A 19,047-nucleotide genomic window follows, 5' to 3' on the forward strand; every position below is an offset into this window, starting at 1 on the left:
TACCTAAAATTGAGGGGCTTGAAGCATTCCATCGCAGTATCTATAAATATGCTGACCTAGATTGGGACAAGATCTGTTTAATTACAGACATGATGAGTATAGTATTAGATCACAACTATATTTACTACGAAGGTGAAATATTTAAACAAACCAAAGGGGTAGCAATGGGTGCTGCCTGTGCCCCTATTTTTGCCAATATGGTTATGTTAGACTGGGAGGAATCTGCTATCTTTACAAGTGATTTCTATAGACATATTAAATATTATATACGTTATCTTGATGATATTTATATATTATGGGATGCTAATTTTGAGACTCTTATGAAATTCATTGATTATCTGAACTCTAGTAGTTCCTTTCTGAAATTTACATATGCACAAAGTCAGGAAGGTCTAGCATATTTAGATACATATGTATTTTCTAAAAACTCCCATTACTCCTCAAAAATTTATAGGAAGACTACATTTTCGAATAGTTACCTAGAACATTCTAGCAACCACCCTAAATCTCTGTTGAGAAATATTTATAAGGGACAACTAATTAGAGCCATAAGAATGACCTCTGAGTTTTCTGATATGACAGCTGAGGTAGTATATATCACGTCATTATTTAGAGATAGGGGTTATGACACCAGTATGATGCATGATATAAGTAGTCAAGTAATTAGAGGATGGGGTACTAGATATATACCATTATTAGGTCAGGAATTTAAAAACAGTATAAATAGTAAAATCATCACTACTAAGAAAAGTTCCTTTGTTGATATTCGTAGATCATGCATCTTAGAATACGGTCCTTACTCTTATAAAGTTAGAGAAATTTTGAACAGCAATTGGAATATTATATTGGCAGACACACAAATAGCGAATATATTGGGACATAGACCTTGTTTTGTGAACAAGGTGGGTCCTAACATAAAGAGATTGTTGGAAAATTCCTTTACACAAAAATTAATTACACCTAAGAATACCCAAAAATGTGGAAGATGTAACTGGTGTTTTGCTATTAACAACAGTCATAGCATTAGGTTGAATAATGTGACTGGATCTTTTATTAGTTTCAAATCAGGAAACTGTACAACAAAATTTGTTGTCTATATTGCATTATGTACAGTATGTTCAGCGTTTTATATAGGAAAGACCGAGAGACAGCTGAACAAAAGAATATATTGTCATTTTTATTCTATTAAAAAGAATGATGAAAAAAATGCTCTTTATAGACACATTAAACAACAAGGAGCAGAACACAAATTTACATTTGGTATAATTGATACGGTAAAAGCAGATCCTAGGGGAGGCGATCAGAAGGGACATTTATCATATAGAGAAATGTGGTGGCAAATTTATACTGATGCATCCTCAGCCCCAGGCTTGAATGAAAGTTTGACTATTAAACCATTATTACAAAAATTGAGTCATTAATACCTACATACTAATATTGGTTTATAGTGTATTAATTGTGGTTTAAATATGTACTTTTTATTATTTTATTTTGTTTGTTTTATTGTGCCTATTGAGTACATTGAGTGATGCCCACTAACCACTTTAATAATAATTTTTTTTGTGGGCAGCATTCAAAGTGCACTTTAATCACTTTAATGACATTAGATATTATATATTGTATTTCACTTGCACTAGCTATACCTTTATTATTCTCAGGTTATTTTGAATACTTTTAATATTCACAATATTATAGAGCTGGTCAGACTCTCTTTTGGCAGTTTTTAAATTTCAGTTTCAATAGTCTTAATACAATTCTTTAGAGTATTGTGCGTAAAAATCAAGTGTGTATGTCTTTAAACCCTTAAGGTATTTTGGCGCCAAAGAATTTTTAAATATAGTTGGGAATCTAACATGGCATTCAGTTCTGATGAAGCCTGTATTATTAACAGGTGAAAGCGCTCAACTTGTTTTTATTCTTGTGTGATGTTTCGCATGACATTATAATAAATACGTGGTTTTATAGTAGACGCTGACTGCACGAGTTATTTTTCTACTTCTCAAGCCTACATAGCATGGCGTAAGCTGTTTTTTTCTACTTGAAATCCCATGAGTGGATGTTGAACAGGGATCTGTTTCTGGACCTTGTCCATCGATTGGGTATCCATCAGATGGATCTTTTTGCCTCTCCCATGAACAGACAGCTTCCCAAGTATTGTACCAGGATTCCACATCCTGGGGCATGGAAGGTGGATGCACTGTCTTTTCCATGGAAGAGGATGTTTCTGTACACTCCCCCCTTCCCACTCATTCAGAAGGTTCTGCTGAAAATTCAGCAGGAACAACCAAAAGCCTTGCTGGTGACCCCCTTTTGGCCAGGACAACACTGGTTCCCCCTTTTAGCCAAGGGCAATCACTACAAGTTACCCCACAGGATAGCCCTACTCACACAGGACAAGGGAACTCTAGTACATCCACAAATGTCGGCCCTAAACTTGACTCTGTGGGTGATAGGGCTTTAATTCCCTTTAGACACCTTTACACTGAGCACGTGCTAAAAGTTCTGCAGGAGGCCAGAAAACCCAGTACTAGAAAATCCTACGTCTCCAAATGAAAGAGGTTTTCCTTCTGGTGTCTTAAACACTTACAACTACTGTCTGTAGAGGTGCCAGTGGTTTTGTCTTATCTATGTGAATTAATGAAGAGTGGCTTATCATATTCCTCAGTCAAGGCACATCTGTCTGCCATCTCAGCATGTTTACATATGTCTCTTCGCTTGGCTTCCAGGTTGGAAGCCAAACTGTTCCTAAAAGGCATCCTTCACATTAGACCACTAAGGAAACAAGTGCCTGCTCCTTGAGATCTCAATTTTGTCCTGGAAAAACTTACCCTAGCCCCCTTCGAGCCAGCAGTGTCATCCTCCCTGCAACACTGCACATGGAAAACGGTTCTCCTATTGGCTATTACCTCCGCCAGAAGGGTTTCTGAGCTGCAAGCCTTTATGGCCTATTCTCCCTTCACTGTCTTTCATAGGGACAGGGTTTCTCTTTGGATTAACGCATCCTTCATGTCCAAGATGGTTAATCAGTTATCCCTGAATCAGGCTATCAGTCTTCCTGCCTTCTTCCCATCTCCCCAATCTTCCAGTGAGAGGATTCTCCACACCTTGGACATTCATAGACAACTCAGATACTACTTGTGCAAAACTAAGGAGACAAACAATCTGTCAGACTTATGGATGGGCCATCACCCAAGGGCGCTGGGCCAACCTGTTTCCAAGCAAACTATTTCCGCGTGGATTTCTAAAACCATTTCTTTCTGCTACTCAGCCAATAGAAAGGAACTGCCTTCTCCTGTAAGGGCACATTCTACTAGGGCACTTTCCTCTTTTGGGGCCTTCTTTAAAGGATTGGATACAGCCTCTGTCCTGGAGGCAGCTACCTGGTCTTCTGTTCATACCTTCACCAAGCACTGTAAATTGGATGTCATTTCCAGGTCCAGAGCAGGATTTGCTAGAGCTGTTCTTCATGGCTTTGTGGAAAATGTTTCTGCTCCTCCTCCCAATTCCCCCTCTGCATGAGCTTTGGCATTCTCCCTTGTGTTATGAATACTGCAGCATATGAATAGAAGGACATAGAATAGTTGTGTAAAATCTTACCATAACCATAGATGTTCTTCTCTTCTATATGCTGCAGTATTGCTTCCCCCTGATGCTTGCCTGGTCCCTGGTTACATGTTACTCATTTTATCAGGCTGGTGCTTTGCGGCATTCAGTTCTGAGGTAGGTATGTGCTGACATCTGCTTTATACCAGATGTCTCTTAATGGCTGATGTATGCTGAATGATGTGCGCCATTGCATGTACCTTGTGGTAGCATTTAGACTTTGGTATACTGGCCAGACGTACAAGTCCGTCAAGGTGGACTCCCCCACGTTATGAATACTGCAGCATATAGATGAGAATGAAATTATGGTTATGGTAAGATTTTTAGACAACTATTCTTTATTCACTGACGCCTTGGACATGGGGGCAACCTTTGCCTTAGAAAGTTCAAGACATGTGGTCTCCTATGAAGGAACACACAAACATAAAGGAGATGAGAGCTGTAATTTTTGTCCTGCAAACCTTTCAATCTCTATTTCTTCCAGGTCCCCTAAAATGGTTCACAGACAACACCACAGTTCTTTGGTATGTCAACGAGCAGGAGGGGACCGAGTCATACATATCTTCTGTGTAGGTTGGTTCTCAAGGCTTGGGAGATGGCAACTCAGTATCAACTAACCCTTCAGGCAGTTTACATTCCTTCCAGTCAGAATGTTTTGGCAGACACATTGAGCAGGTCCATGACTCAATCCCATGAATGGATGTTGCACAGGGATGTGTTTTTGGACATTGTCCACTGGTGGGGTACTCCTCAAGTAGATCTTTGTCTCCTACGAATGGACAACTTCCAAAGTTTTGTGCCAAAGTACCTGATCCTCTGGCATGGAAGGTGGACCCCCTTTCTCTGGGAAGGGGATGTTTCTCTATGCATCCCGCCTTCCCCCTTCTACAGAAAGTTCTGTTAAAAATACAACAGGACCAACCAAAAATCTTGCTGGTGACTTTATTTTGGCCAAGACAGCATTGGTTCCTCCTTCTTCTGTATTTAGCCAAGGGCAGTCATCACAAGTTACCTCACAGGGTGGCTCTACTCACACAGGACAAGGGATCCCTAATACATCCACAAACGTCATCCCTTCATGTGACACTGTGGGTGATGGGGCTTTGATCCCTTTCAGACACAGATTTTCTGAGGACATGCTACAAGTTGTACAGGAGGCCAGAAAACCCAATACTAAGAAATCCTACATTTCCAAATGGAAGACATTTTCCATCTGGTGGCTCTCTCAAAATCTACAGCTATTGTCGGTGGACATCCTGGTGGTTTTGTCTTATCTGTGTGAATTACTGAAGACTAGATTATCATACTCTTCAGTAAAAGCTCATCTGTTGGCCTTTTCCTCCTGTCTGCCTATGACCCCTCCTTTGGCTTCAAGATTGCTTTGGCTTCAAGATTGGAAGTCAAACCTTTCTTGAAAGGCGTCCTTCATATCAGACCACCAGGGAAACCAGTACTGCCTCCTTGGGATCTAAATTTTGTCTTAGAAAAACTTCCATTGCCTCCCTTTGAACCAGCAAGTTCCCCCTGTCTCCAGCATTGCACTTGGAAGACGGTGCTTCTTTTGGTTATCCCTTCAGCCAAAAAGGTTTCAGAATGTCAGTCCATTATTCCGTAAGGGTAGGGCGTCCCTACACACTAATCCCTCCTTTATGCCCAAGGTGGTGAATGAGTTGTCACTTAACCAATCCATTAATTTGCCTACCTTCTTTCCTTCTCCACAATCTTCTAGCGAGAGGATTTTACACACCTTGGATATGCACAGACAACTCAGATTTTGTTTGGATAAAACTAAGTCTATCAGGAAATCTGATCGCCTCTTCATTTCTTATCATCCCAGGGCTCTGTGCAGGCCTATTTCCAAGCAGTCTCCTATTGGATCTCTAAGGCAGTTTCCTTTTGTTTGCGTTTCATGGAAAAAAAACCCTTGCATCTCCAGTTAAGGCTCATTCTACTACAGCTGTGTCTTCAGGTGCTTTTTTCAAGGGTCTGGATATTTTCTGTGTCCTAGAAGCAGCTACTTGGTCTTCTGTCCATACTTTCACAAAACATTATAAGTGGGATAGTAGATCTAGATCTAGAGCTGGTTTTGCCAGGGTTATTCTTCAGAGGTTTGTAGAGAGTGCCGCTGCCCTTCCTCCCACTCTTTCTTCTACTTGAGCTTTGCTATTCTCCCTCATGTTTTGAATATTGCAACATATAAATAGGACATAGAATAGTTGTGTAAACTCTTGCCATAACCATACATGTCCTTTTCTTCTATATGTTGCAGTATTCTATCCCTCCTTTCTTCCCCCGATGCTTGCTTGATTTCTGGATAGGTGTTTTTTCTCAGTTTTATCTCAGGCTGGTGTTCTTCCTGGGGCATTCAGTTCTGAGTATGGTATGTGCTGACGTCTGCTTTATACCCCCACATCACTTTATGGCCAACATTGGACAGGGTCCTATGTGCGATGTTGCATATACCTAACAGTACCTTTAGACTTTTGAATACTGGTCAGACGTTCGGGACAGCCTGAGGCAGACTCTCTCATGTTATGAATACTGCAACATATGGAAGAGATGGACATCTGTGGTTATATTAAGATTTTACACAACTGTTCTTTCTGGATGGATGCACTGCAGTTCATTTTACTCATTTTGAGGAAGGACAACTGGATTTGCTTGATTGATCTCGAGGGCACCTACCATCATATAAAGATGGTGAGATGGTCCAGGAGATATCTGTGCTTTCAGCTGAGAGTTGATCTATACCAATTAATGATGCTGCCCTTTAGTCACACTACTGCCCCCCAAAATGCATGGCATTTTTGACAGTCTGGCTCAGGCTGCAAGATTTCCAGGCATTTCCTTACCTGGATGATTGGCACCTCAGTGCTTCCAACAGTGCATCTTTAGTCAGGGTTGTGGATTCCTTACTCCAGTTGTGTCTCTCCATAGGAATCACCAGAAATTATCAAAAGTCTAGCCTTCAGCTAGTTCAAACATTGGAGTTCATAGACTTTCAGTGCCTCAGATTGCAAGACTTCCAGTGCCCAGTAGCTGCCCTACATATTCGGGCCAGTCTTGTACTGTCTTACAGCAAACCTCCTCCTTCCATGGTTCTGAGTCTTCTAGGACACATGGCTGCAGCTATTTGCTTAGTCCCCCTGGTGAGGTTCCGTATGGGGATACTGCAGTGGACATTAGCGACCCAGTGGTCTTACTTAATCCAGTCCATGGATTTTTCCCCATCATTTTGACAGGAGTCTGTCAAAGTCAAATCAGGTGGTGGTTGGAGTCTTCCATAGTGTCTGCTGAGAGACCATATGTTCCTCCCCTCACAGGGCATTGTCATGATAGATGCCTCCCTTCTTGGGTAGAAGGGACATTTTGAAGAGAACACAGTCCAAGGGACTTGGTCAATGCTCAAGCCAAGACTTCATGTCAGTGTCTTTGAGATGACAAGCGTCCTACTTGCATTTCAGGCTTTTCAGGACTTTCTCCATAAGGGTGTGATTTCATTGTAAACTGACAATGTCGGTTTGGTATTTGAGCAAAATGGTGGGAATTCACTTCTTCCCTCTTTTTAAAGGAGGCCTTGAGAGTTTGGCAATGGGTGGTTTTCATCTAAACAGTTTTTAGTAGCAAAGCACATCCCTGGGAAATCCAGCATGTTAATAGACAGTCTGAGTGGGAGTATTCTTCCTCCTCACAAGTGGTGCCTAAGTACGAGGGTAGCAGCACGGATCTTTCAGCATTGGAGCACACTGTTGTGATCTGTTTGCTTCCCCATTCAGCACAAAGTGCAACAAGTTTTATGCCTTTATTCCTCCACAGGGACAGTCACCCAGGGACAGTCTCCTGTATACTTGTCTCTCGGGTCTCCTGTATGCTTATCTCTCCACTCCTCTGAAAAAGCTTCTCCAGAAATTCACCTGTTGGAGAGCATCTGTGATCCTCATTGCTCCTTTCTGACCCTGTTGGGTGCGATTCTCTTTTCTGTGGCCTGTTCTATGGTACCCTCCTTGGATTCTGGATCACATTCCGGGTCTGATCTCTCACCCAGCGGGGCTTCGACCTGCCCAATTTCCGGACTCTCAAACTTAACTGCATGGTTTTGCCAATTTACTTGATGGCCAGAGATCCCAAGCTGTCTGATAGAGTAGCTCACACTTTGTCCTCATCCCAGAACCAACTACTCACATAGTTTTAGGCTAGTAAGTGGCAGCACTTCACCTTATGGGCGTCTTTTAAAGGTTTGGACCCTTTGGATGACATTCTTTATTTCTTTGACGATCTGTTTCAATTTGGATCTATTTATTCTACTATTAAAATTCAGTTAGCTGCTATTTCTGCTCTTTCCAAGTTTCATATTGGCAGACATGATGCTCTTGTAGCAGCACTGAAGATTTCTATGGCTTTTCTGAGAGGAACGTTCTTGTGTTGTTGTGAGATTTTGTTTCTTCTTGGAATTTACGTTTTTATGCTTCACATTCTTGTTGGCCCTCCTTTTGAGCCTTCAGTGACAGTTTCTTTGAAGTTGTTGTCTTGGAAGACTCTCTTTTGTTGGCTGATATTTCTGCCAGGCGTGTGTTAGAACTCTGGCATTATCCTCTGTGCCTCCATATCTGGTCTTTCATAAAGATAGGGTTTCTGTATGAACTGGGTTTGTCTCAGAATGGAGCCTGTCTTTTTACCTAATGTGGTCTTAGAAACCATCTTGAATTGGGCCATTCATTTGCTAATGTTTTCCACAACTTTTCAAACAAGGAAGAAATATATACTGCATTGTCTTGATGTTCACAGGCAACTGAGCTTTTATTTGGCTTGAACCAAGTCCATCAGGAAGTCTTTTTCAAAGGCTTGGTTGGGCAAGTCATTGTCTGTCTGCTTTATCTAAATGGCTTTCAGACTGCATTTCATTGGGATGTAGCTTGAGAGGAAAGTGTTGGCCTTGTATGCCAATAGTCAGTATACCAGGGATATGGCTGCTTCCACAGCCTTTTTCTGGAGAGTTTCTGTTGATGATATTTGTGCTGTAGCTTCTTGGTTGGGTGTACATACTTTTTGTTTGTCACTACAAGTTGGATATACAGTCGAAGTCTAGGGCCTCCTTTGGTTCCTCCATATTGTGGAATAGCCCCTCATAGGACCTCCCTGGGATGAAACATGGCTGGGGACTCTGTCCGTCTTTGACCTGTGGGAGAGAAAAGACAACCACGGATATGAAAATTATGTACTTACTATAGTGATAGATCAGTGTTGTCTGTTTACATCTAATTCAACCATCCCTCCCTCCTTTCCCCCTACTGTATTGTATTTCTCCTGAGCATTGGGTAGCTAAGTTGTTGAGGCAGGTCTCCTCATCTTCCTTTTGGGGCCTTGGTCTGTGGTCTTAAAGTTTACAGTTTGGGATTTTGGAGAGTGACAAACTCTATTTGAAGTAGCTGTCGAGAAAGCAAGGTACAATGGGTAGAGGAAGGAGAACTTGGAGGCTGAAGTGTTTGGAAGTGACCCGTCTCTGATCCAACAACTCACTTGATGAACCAGACAGAAATAGACACCACTGATCTATTATTATGGTAAGTACGTAACTTTCATTTTAGACTGATTTAACCAGGCTTGTGTATAGGCAGTATGACCTATAACATGTTGCTGCTTTTATCAGTAAAATATTTCTTGAGTAAGTGTAAATGCAGATAAGATTGTCAAGATTTGGATGTAAGTAGACTGTGACAACCCTGTCTTGCTTCCTTACAGATTACTGGTTGGTGCTCCACGAGCTAAAGCATTAGCACGTCAAAAGGCCAATATAACTGGAGGCTTGTATAGCTGTAGTATGTCACAATCGGACAAGTGTGTTCGTGTGGAGTTTGACAATGATGGTAAGTACTGCTGAGGAACAGCCTTTTCATCTTAGCTGATTTGGTAATCTGGCAATTTAATAAGCACTATTTAAATAAGATTCTTTGCATTGTGATGGGGCAGTCTGAAAGTATCAAGTAGAAAAAAAGGTGTACTTGTCATAGAAATGCATATTTGTATTATGGATGGATATAAAGAATGATTTTATTTTTTAGTGACCAGGAATGACTAGTCCACCAAGGTTTGCTAAAGTCATGTCTTATGGTGATCTCACTTGTGCCCACTTGTCTTTGGTTATTGAATAACCAGGAGTCAGTTGCCCCAATACTAGTGCTGAAGAGCATCACTCAAGCACATTTTGCTTTGTGTCTGTCTCATTATGAAGCAGTGGGGATGTGTATTTATCTGTGGCAGAACATTTTCTGCATTTGCATTTTTTTTTTTTTTTTTTTTTTTTTTTTTACAAAGTTGGGCAAAAATATTGACTAAGTGCTGGAAGTATAGTTGCTGTTTTTAAGATATGTTATCAAAGTATCCCTCTCACCTCAGTTTGTTTGCCTGACACTTGAATATGTTGTGGAAGTAATGACTTTTTGCACGCTGGAAAAATGTGCTTTAACTTGGTCATAGCTTTGCTCTGTTTACCTAACTTCATTAATGTTGGTTTGCAGGTAATTGTTTAAAATACAGGTGTGCTTAGATGTAGCTGGGTAATAATACTTAACAAATATTTATTGTTATTACTAGGTAGGCCAACTGGATGCACAGTCCCTTTTTAGGGACGACTGGGGGGAGTGTTTGAAGCGACTTGTTCAAGGTCACACAGTAGTAGGCAAAAGAGGGCTGAGAGATTCAAACCCTGTACCAGAGCAACTACAGTTTGTAGTTTTAGCCTTCTGTGCCAACTGCCAGACTTGCTTATTGTTTTACGCACTGGGACATAGAGCTTGTCAGATGATGATAGAAATTCAAAAGGGTATGCAATTTAGACGTAGTCTAATTTAAAAAGTGAACTTTGAAGAAATTTATTTTTCTTTCTTTCTTTCCAAATGTGAGTCTTAAATCTAAAACGCATGGCAGAGAAAAGTTTGAGTATTTTTGGGGGGAGCTTGTTGAAATTTGGAAGACCTTAATTATGACTCTTGGAATAGCACAAATGCCTGTGTGTAAGATAGATTATGTTCAAAATCTGTGGTTTCTGTGTCTGAGTATTCCCTACAGTGCAAGGTACAGCATCCTTGGATTTTGTATTTATGATTATCTCGGGAGTGGGAAGAACACAGTGCTCTTCCGCAAAAATCACAAAAGGTGTGACAGTGAATTGCATACTTTTGCTGTTTCTGTTGGAATATAGTTTATTTTTCAAAATGTCAGAACTTGCAATTTCTGGTGTCACACTCCTTGAAAGGATTTTTTTTCTGTAATAAATACAGCTCATACCTGGTACAGAGTATCGGGCATTGTGGGCCAATAGAGTCTGGTAGCCGGATTGTGCAAATCTAGATGCTGGAAGATAGGATGTTGCATAAATAGGATGCTCCTTTTCATTCTTTATATTTGTTAACTGGTTAGGTATGCTGCTCCAGTGGATCCCTTTCAGCTATGACCTGAACCTGAAAGTGTATGTTTGTCTGAACTTAGTAGACTGGGAAACAGAAAAAAGATTGTGTACAGTTATGCATTAAATATATGCAAAGTGACATGGTCTCTTATTCAAGACTGAGAAGCAGAAAGCTCTGAACTGTGAGAAACAAGCTTTCATCAAAAAGGGAAGAAAAAAGCTTTTATTTCAATTCCTCTTAAATATTTCAGCTGCACTAAGAGCCCTGTGAGGTGATACTATTTATTTTATGCTCTTCTGCATTTTCTAAAAAAAATATCTGTTTCCATTTTTAGTTCATTGTGGGATCTTAGTCTTGTGGCTTCATTCGCATTTTGGGGGGATTGTGAACTACTGCAAGATCTGAGCACCATCTATACATTGTACTGCCCTTCTATCTCCATAAGAGAATTACTTGAAAAAGCTAGCTCTCTGTGTTTTGAACTCTGTCTTGGACCTTAGTCTAGTAGCTTCATTCACAGTTGTGGAGAGTTGTGAACTACTGCTAGACCTTGACTTCATTTAGTCATTTTTTCTGCATTTTGCTTTGAACAGTGTTACTTTTAAACCTATGTCTGATTTAGTGCCTTAGTCTGTAGTGAGATTGCAGTAGTGTCAGTATTGAATTGTTGCTGCAGGATTTGTGCTTCTATAGCTGTTTACATTTCAGTTTTGCTGCAGTCTTATACTCTGCTTATTATTTGTCTACTTAAAGTTGTATTTCAGTGCCTTTCTGTTTGTTAAAATGCTGTTGTTCCCCTATACTTGTGTCTGCTCACTGCTACACTCTCTAAGTTTGGAGCATTTGGGCTCAGTCCTGTTGGAATGAGCCAAAAGCCGCAATGCTTGGCATCCTCACCCATGTAATCAGTGTTTTTGCTGCATCTAGCACCATCCAGGCTGAGATAAGCACTTGTACTTGAAAAATGGCACTTTAAATTAAAGTGTACCGCTGTTTTCTTTTATTATTTCTGCATTTTATGACTGTAAAGTATATTTGTTTTCCAGTGTCCTTGATGCTAGATTAATTGCTTGAAAACTGCCATAAAATTGTTGTCTTATCTGTTTTTTTTATTAGCTTTTCTTAGCTTTTCAGTTTTAGCTAACTATTGTGTGTTTACATTAACAAGATCTAGGATTACTCTGCTCTGTGTGAGTGCTAGTGGCATTAGGGGCAGTCTGGTCTGTGTGAGTTGGGAAATGCTCAGAAAGCCTTAAAGTGAGGTTGTTTTATTGGCCGGGGGCTATTCGCATTTAGCAGTGCCTATATTGACACAGGCACACATAATCTACATTTCTCTATAAAACTACCTCTGAAACTGTATCTAGTAACTAAGCTGCACAAAGAGCAGTTAGTCCCATGAATCTACTCCTGCTTAGCTTAGATTTTGCTTCTAGCCTCAAAAGCACCCAAGATAGCTTGCTATTAACCCCTCCTATACCACAACCTTTTAGTTTACGTACAAGGACATGATATGCATTTTCCCAATTTCACTTTCAGCAGTCTGGCAGATATAGGCATTCTGAGACAATGTAGCAATTGACTCATGTTCACTGACAAACTACTAATCCTTAGAGAAACCGATACAGTATATGAGAGATGTAATTACACAGTGTCACTGGAGGCAAGACACTCTCATACAAGAACTTTAAATAACAATCAGGTTGTCAGTAACACACACTACACCCACCACACATAGTATGCATCTGACACATAGACCAAGATATGTTGAGGCATTAAAAAAAAAAAACAATCTTCCCAAAGATCTCCCTGACACTCAACATGTGTCAGTTATCCTCAACAAACCCAAAAGCACTGTACAGAAACACCCAACACCATAACACCATGCATATACCAAATCCAAAAACTTGCTGCAACACAATACCATGGGTGCAAAACAACAGGACTTTAACAAAACTCAGGTTAAGCGCTTTTGTCTTGGTCAATGACAGACTTCATCAGAACTACACATGCCCTCTGGGTAGGTGCACTTAAACAGCAAATAGTCCTGTGACTTAAAAGACAGTTAAGAATTTAAAGACACACACAACATAGTTGTATAAAACAAATATTTGTATATAAATTTAAATTTACAGCTTAGCCACACACAGTTTAAATAAATAGTATACGGAACACTTTAATTTATTCCTTATTCCCTTTTTGGCAGTAGCATCAGTTTTTAACAGTCACAGTAACTCAGCATACTCAAGCTTTTTCCCAATGGTCACTCTAGGGTGTTGGTCAACTTTTTGTAAAATCATAAGTAAAAATTCCGATACTTGCGTATTATCGCAACCACATTCCAAACACAGTCCTGAAGCAGAATCGGCATTTCTGCAGTAAAACACAGATCTCGATGGACCACTTTTACAATTATTCTTCAGAAAATGTACTTTGATGTAAAGCCTGCTGTTCTGCTAGCTTTTCGCACTGAATTACAGCATACATACACAGTTATGTTTACCTTTAAGAGGTATGTTTGTAAGATGTAAAGTACGGTTAATTGTGTTTTGTAAAATGTTACAGATTTCACTCTCTATAACCTTTTGGTTTTAATCAAAGCAAGACACAGTGCTGATTATTAATGGACCCGTAATACAAACTTGATACCTAATAGGATTATATTGCTCAACTGTTTGCTGGAGAAAACAAGTGCAAAGTCAGATGTAACCAGAGGACAGTTGCTGAGATAAGTTACCCTTACCCTATGCAGTGTAATGCTCCCAAGATGCATAAAATAACTAGTTCCCAGCAGTGCAGAGGTAATACAGACTATTCTCCTATAACCTAGCACAACAGAAGCAGGTGGGTCACAAATCTCCCTACTTAACGTGTGTAAGCCAGACTTGGAGGGAAAAAAAACATAGGTACTTATGTGTCAGGGTTCATCACTGCACTGTATACAAAATGCCGATTCTGCTTCAGGAACTGCAGTTCCAAATGTGATTGCAATAATACATAAGTGTGAAATAACAGTTCGCTGCCTTGCTTTCTAAACTTCTTTCATTTCATTTCCTCATATGCTTTCTTGGTAGTTACTGACACTTCAGTCTCACACACACACACACACACACACACACACACACACACACACACACACACACACACACACACACACACACACACACACACACACACACACACACACACACACACACCAGTTCCCCTCAAAAACAAGGCTGACAACATTTTTTTTTTGGCCGCAGAATGGCTAGAAAGCAAGTTCTGCTTCTGCAGTTCCAAATGTGGTTGCGGTAATACGTAAGTACCAAAATTCCTTAAAACCAACACTAGACAATTAAATGTTTGTACAATTTCTTTTTTAAACAAATCCTTCTTATGTCCTACAAATGTTCTGTAATATGCTTCCAAAGGGTCCTTTTGGTCTTTCCTATATAAAAGCTTGTACATGCCTGACACAGTACTGCAAATATCACACCCTTTGTAGAACAGTTGTAATAACATTTGGCTCTAAATTAGTAATTGCCCAGTGCTCAGACGTAACCATTTAATATGTACTTGCATATAAATGTCCTTTCTATAATGTATGTACATGTCTTATGTCAGGCCAATATTTTATTTCTTATATTACACAAGATTTTTTTTTTAAATTAAGCCCCCATTTAAGAGTAAAAGGCTCAGGGTATGGTACCCTGTTTTTATAAAAGGCTCTAGCTGTAGTAGAGACCATTTCTTCTTAATACTGGCAGTCATTGCTAAACGTTATTAAAATTAGAATCAGCACCAGCAGTACCATTTTCTGCTACTCCTAGAATTGGGGTAATACCATTATTAAATTTAAAAAAATCATTATGTAATTCATTGAGCATAAAACTAACATACGCTGTTTATCAAAAAACGTTTTGAGTTTAAATAATTATTTTAAAAACCACATTTTCATCCATATTCATACGAGCCAGTCTTACCATCTGGCTCTTAACAATGACTCTGTTCTGGTGGTAAAGGTGACAGCTATTGTAATACAGGAAGAAATTGTAACAAGTTGGTTTACAATAAACATTAGATTATAGCAAACACTATATCCTTATGTTGAGTGACATCCAAATAATTTACACTCGAGTAACCTGAAAAGTAAATTAAAATAAAAAATCTGTTGAATTAATATTTGTAATAAACTCAACTATTTGTCCTACAGAACCCATCCAAAATAATGTACGTAGTGCTTCCAATAATATTCATCTTCAAAATAAATAGAATTATTCTTTAAAAACAATCCTGTAAATAATGTAATCAGCTAATTATCTGTGATTGCCACACCCCATGGAGCCGCAACTATAAAGCCCATAAGGCAAGCCAACATACTACCAAATACTCTAGTCATAGAAGACTCCATTCTGAGACACATGGATGACCACCCACCAGGCTGAACAAGGAGAAAATCACGGTCAGCTGCTTATCGGGCGCCAGGATCCGGCAAGTCACTCACAAACTCAGGTCATTGAACCACAAGTACCAGTCATCATCATCATTGGCCCCCTTTTTCCCATTTTTCTACATGAGGTCAAGGTATTATCAACTGTCGCCAACTCTCTCGATTCAGTGCCACACTCCTGCCTTCAACATTCATGCCTGACTGTCGCAGATCTTCGTTCACACAATCCATCTACCTCTTTGCTGATTCTTATCGTCTTCCTGTCTGTCCCAAATCTTCCTTACCAGATTGCCTTCTGCTTTTCTGCACGTGTCCAAACCACCGTAATCTGTTCTCTTTGATCTTTTCTGCAATGGGAGCTATTTTGGCATCTGCTCTTATGTCCTCATTTCTTCTTCTGTCCCACAGTGTGCATCCTACCACCCTTCTCGGGCACTTCATTTCCATCACCTCTAGCTTCTTTAACTGTTCTGTCTTTACTGCCCAGGTTTCTGTACCATACAGTAGTACTGGTCACACCACTGTCTTGTACACCTTACTTTTCACCTTCTTTGGCATTCTTCTGCCATAGACTATACCTGAAACTCTATGCCAGTTGGCTGCAGCGCCTCTGATTCTAGTTTTGACCTCTTCATTCAGGCTTCCCTTCTCCTCAATCACCCCAACCAGATACTTGAAGCTGTTTACCTGTTCCACTATCTTCCTTCTATCTCTATTCTCAGCTTCTTCTGATTTCAGAAAATGTTATAGACACACAAACTTGTAAAAATGCAAAAAAGAAGAACACAGAGACTCAATCCAACCCCTAGTAGATTTATTTATCGTTTTCATCCTGAAAGTAAGAACTTAATCAGAATAACAAGTACACCTATCACGGGGGTCTTAAATACATCTGATTTAATTTACAATTAAATTGCCTCATTAAAAAGCTTCATACTTAAAGCTGTAAGATCCAAATACATATGAAGAAACCTTTCACATGAAGGATACAAATAGAAAATAAAAATAAAAATACAAATTAGAAATTAAAAAACTACAAACATGCAATCACCACAGAAAAACCCATACTACAATAGTTAAAACTGTTTTATAATAGTTTGAAAAAAAAGGAATTCAGGAAATAAAATGAGCTTTTAATCTAAGTATAGGGCTGACAGTTAAAGTTCCATTTAGCCCTGGGTATGCAGTGGCATATGTGCAAAGTTGCCACTTAAGTTCCTTGGCCTCCAAATAGTCATCTATCTGGTCCCCTCTCTATCCTGCTTCAGCATGATCTATAATAATAAACTTGAAGAAATGGTTGTCATGTTTTATAATATGGTCCGCTGAGGCATTTTCTGCTTCTTTTTTTATAAATGTCATGGTAATGATGATATACTCTAGTTTTAAAACAATTCTTAGTTTTACCTGTATAGAAACATGGGCATTTCTGGCATAAAGCTAAGTGTACCACACCCTTGCTGTTATAGTTGTACCTTTTTTGTAACCAAATTGTCCCATAGTTAACCAGGTCGATCTTAGCCAGTTCCAGCATGTATTTACAATGTGAGCAATGCCCACATTTGCTCATCTTTCCCATTTCCTTAGCGTACTTACCCTTTCCCAGCATGGTTTTAATGCTGACATCCTTTTTGCATATAATACATGGGGCTGCCCCCACTATTTTACAATGCTCGGAAGCTATTGCAGATAGACTCCAGTTTTTCACTATAATATTGCTAATATCAGCATACTATCTATTGTATGTTAGAACCATCGCATTCCTGTAATCCACCTGATTCCTACTTGGAGTAATACTTGCTAGGGTGTTTTTATTAGACCCCAAAAGTGGAGGAAAGTATCCACTAATTCTTTTTTGTATCACTTCGTTCACAATATTATTGAGAAACAAATCGGGGTACCCCCTACTTGTCAACATGTTCTTAAGAATGTCACTTTGTACCAAAAATTCGTCATTGTTTGACACCATTCTAGCTAATTGGATGTATTGGCCCTTCACTAGGGACTTCTTTTGATGTAGGGGGTGCCAACTGTTGTGTAATAAGGTGTTTGAATAGGTTGGTTTCCTATATATGGTGGAATTAAAAACTGCCGTTTTCTCCTTTGATATGGTAAGATCCAAGTAATTCACAAATTCGGTACCTGTGTGGATTGTAAACTCTAAAAAATCTGTAGTGTTACTTATATAAGCAGAAAAGTCGCTCAATTGCTCCTTGTTGCCAGTCCAAAAAATGATAATGTCATCCAGGTACCTCCCTTATAGGGACCAATATTGAGAAAATGGAGAGTTGATAATGTAATCATTCTCCCAATATGCCAACATTGTGTTGGCAAAAATGGGGGCACAAGTTGCCCCCATAGCTACCCCTCTACACTGTGTGAGCAATTGCTGTTCAAAGATGATAAAATTGTTCTTCCAGGACCAATTCCATTAGTGCTCTGATTGTAAGGATCCGGTCATGTCCTAATGCAGAATGCCGACATAAATAGCTGTAAAACCATTCTAAACCTATACCATGTGGGATTACTGAGAATAGGTCTTTGACGTCTGTTGTGACAAACAGTACTGTATCATTATATAGATCATTGGACACTTTACTCAAAAAATCCCATTACTCTTTTAAGCAGCAAGGATGGTTATCCAATACATGCTTTAACTCTTGGTCTATAAATTTTGCCATGGGAAAAGTTTTTGATGCTTTTGCATCCACTATGGGTCTGAATAGAGGATCACAAAGATCCTTGTGAATTTCTGGCACTCCAAAAATAGTAGGTGTCCTGGGGTTTTTTACTTTCCAAAAGTTATACTCATCCACATTAATCTGATTATTAAGGACTAATTCGTCAAGTAAAGGATCAACTTTGTGGAAAGCGGTAATTAACACTAATTTCCCTATAGATATCCGTATATAGCATAGTTAACATCTTGTTGCTATGATGATTACAATTCATTATTACCAGGCCACCACCCTTATCGGGCTTCATGACCCTCTCTGTCACAAACATTCTTCAATAATTTATATTCAGTGCAGGATAAGTTGTACACATTATGCCTAGAGTGTTGCCTTCTCGAAAAAAATTTCTGTATTTCAAATTCACAGTTTCTCAAAAACATGTACAATTGGATGTAATACAGGGATAATTACATTCAGCTTCCTACAACCATTATCTATTGCCACCCTTTCTAAGAATTGTTTTAAAACTAGAGTATATCAGCATACCATGATATTTAAAAAAAAAAAAAAAAAAAAAAGCAAACAAATGCCTTAGCGGACCGTATTATAAAACATGACAACCATTTCTTCAAGTTTATTATTATAGATCATGCTGAAGCTGGAGAGAGAGGGGGCCCAATAGATGATTATTTGGAGGCCAAGAAACTTAAGTGGCAAATTCCTTTTCTCAAACTATTAAAACAGTTTTAACTATTGTGGTATGGGTTTTTCTGTGGTGATTGCATGTTTGTAGTTTTTTAATTTCTAATTTGTATTTTTATTTTCTATTTGTATCCTTCATGTGAAAGGTTTCTTCATATGTATTTGGATCTTATAGCTTTAAGTATGAAGCTTTTTTAATGAGGCAATTTAATTGTAAATTAAATCAGAT

General features: G+C 39.2%; 1 protein-coding gene across 2 annotated transcripts in view; it reads left to right on the plus strand.

Moving 5' to 3' along the window:
• Positions 1–19,047, plus strand: part of ITGA6 (integrin subunit alpha 6) — a 1,068,325-nt gene that overhangs the window by 202,995 nt on the left and 846,283 nt on the right. For both annotated transcript variants that reach the window (XM_044075540.1, XM_044075541.1), the window contains exon 2: positions 9,343–9,467. In XM_044075540.1, the coding sequence (XP_043931475.1) occupies positions 9,343–9,467 (125 nt within the window). The remainder of the gene's footprint in view (positions 1–9,342; positions 9,468–19,047) is intronic.

The sequence above is a fragment of the Protopterus annectens genome, chromosome 6.part1 (assembly GCF_019279795.1).
Source record: "Protopterus annectens isolate FY-2018-M chromosome 6.part1, PAN1.0, whole genome shotgun sequence".
Lineage (NCBI taxonomy): Eukaryota > Metazoa > Chordata > Ceratodontiformes > Protopteridae > Protopterus > Protopterus annectens.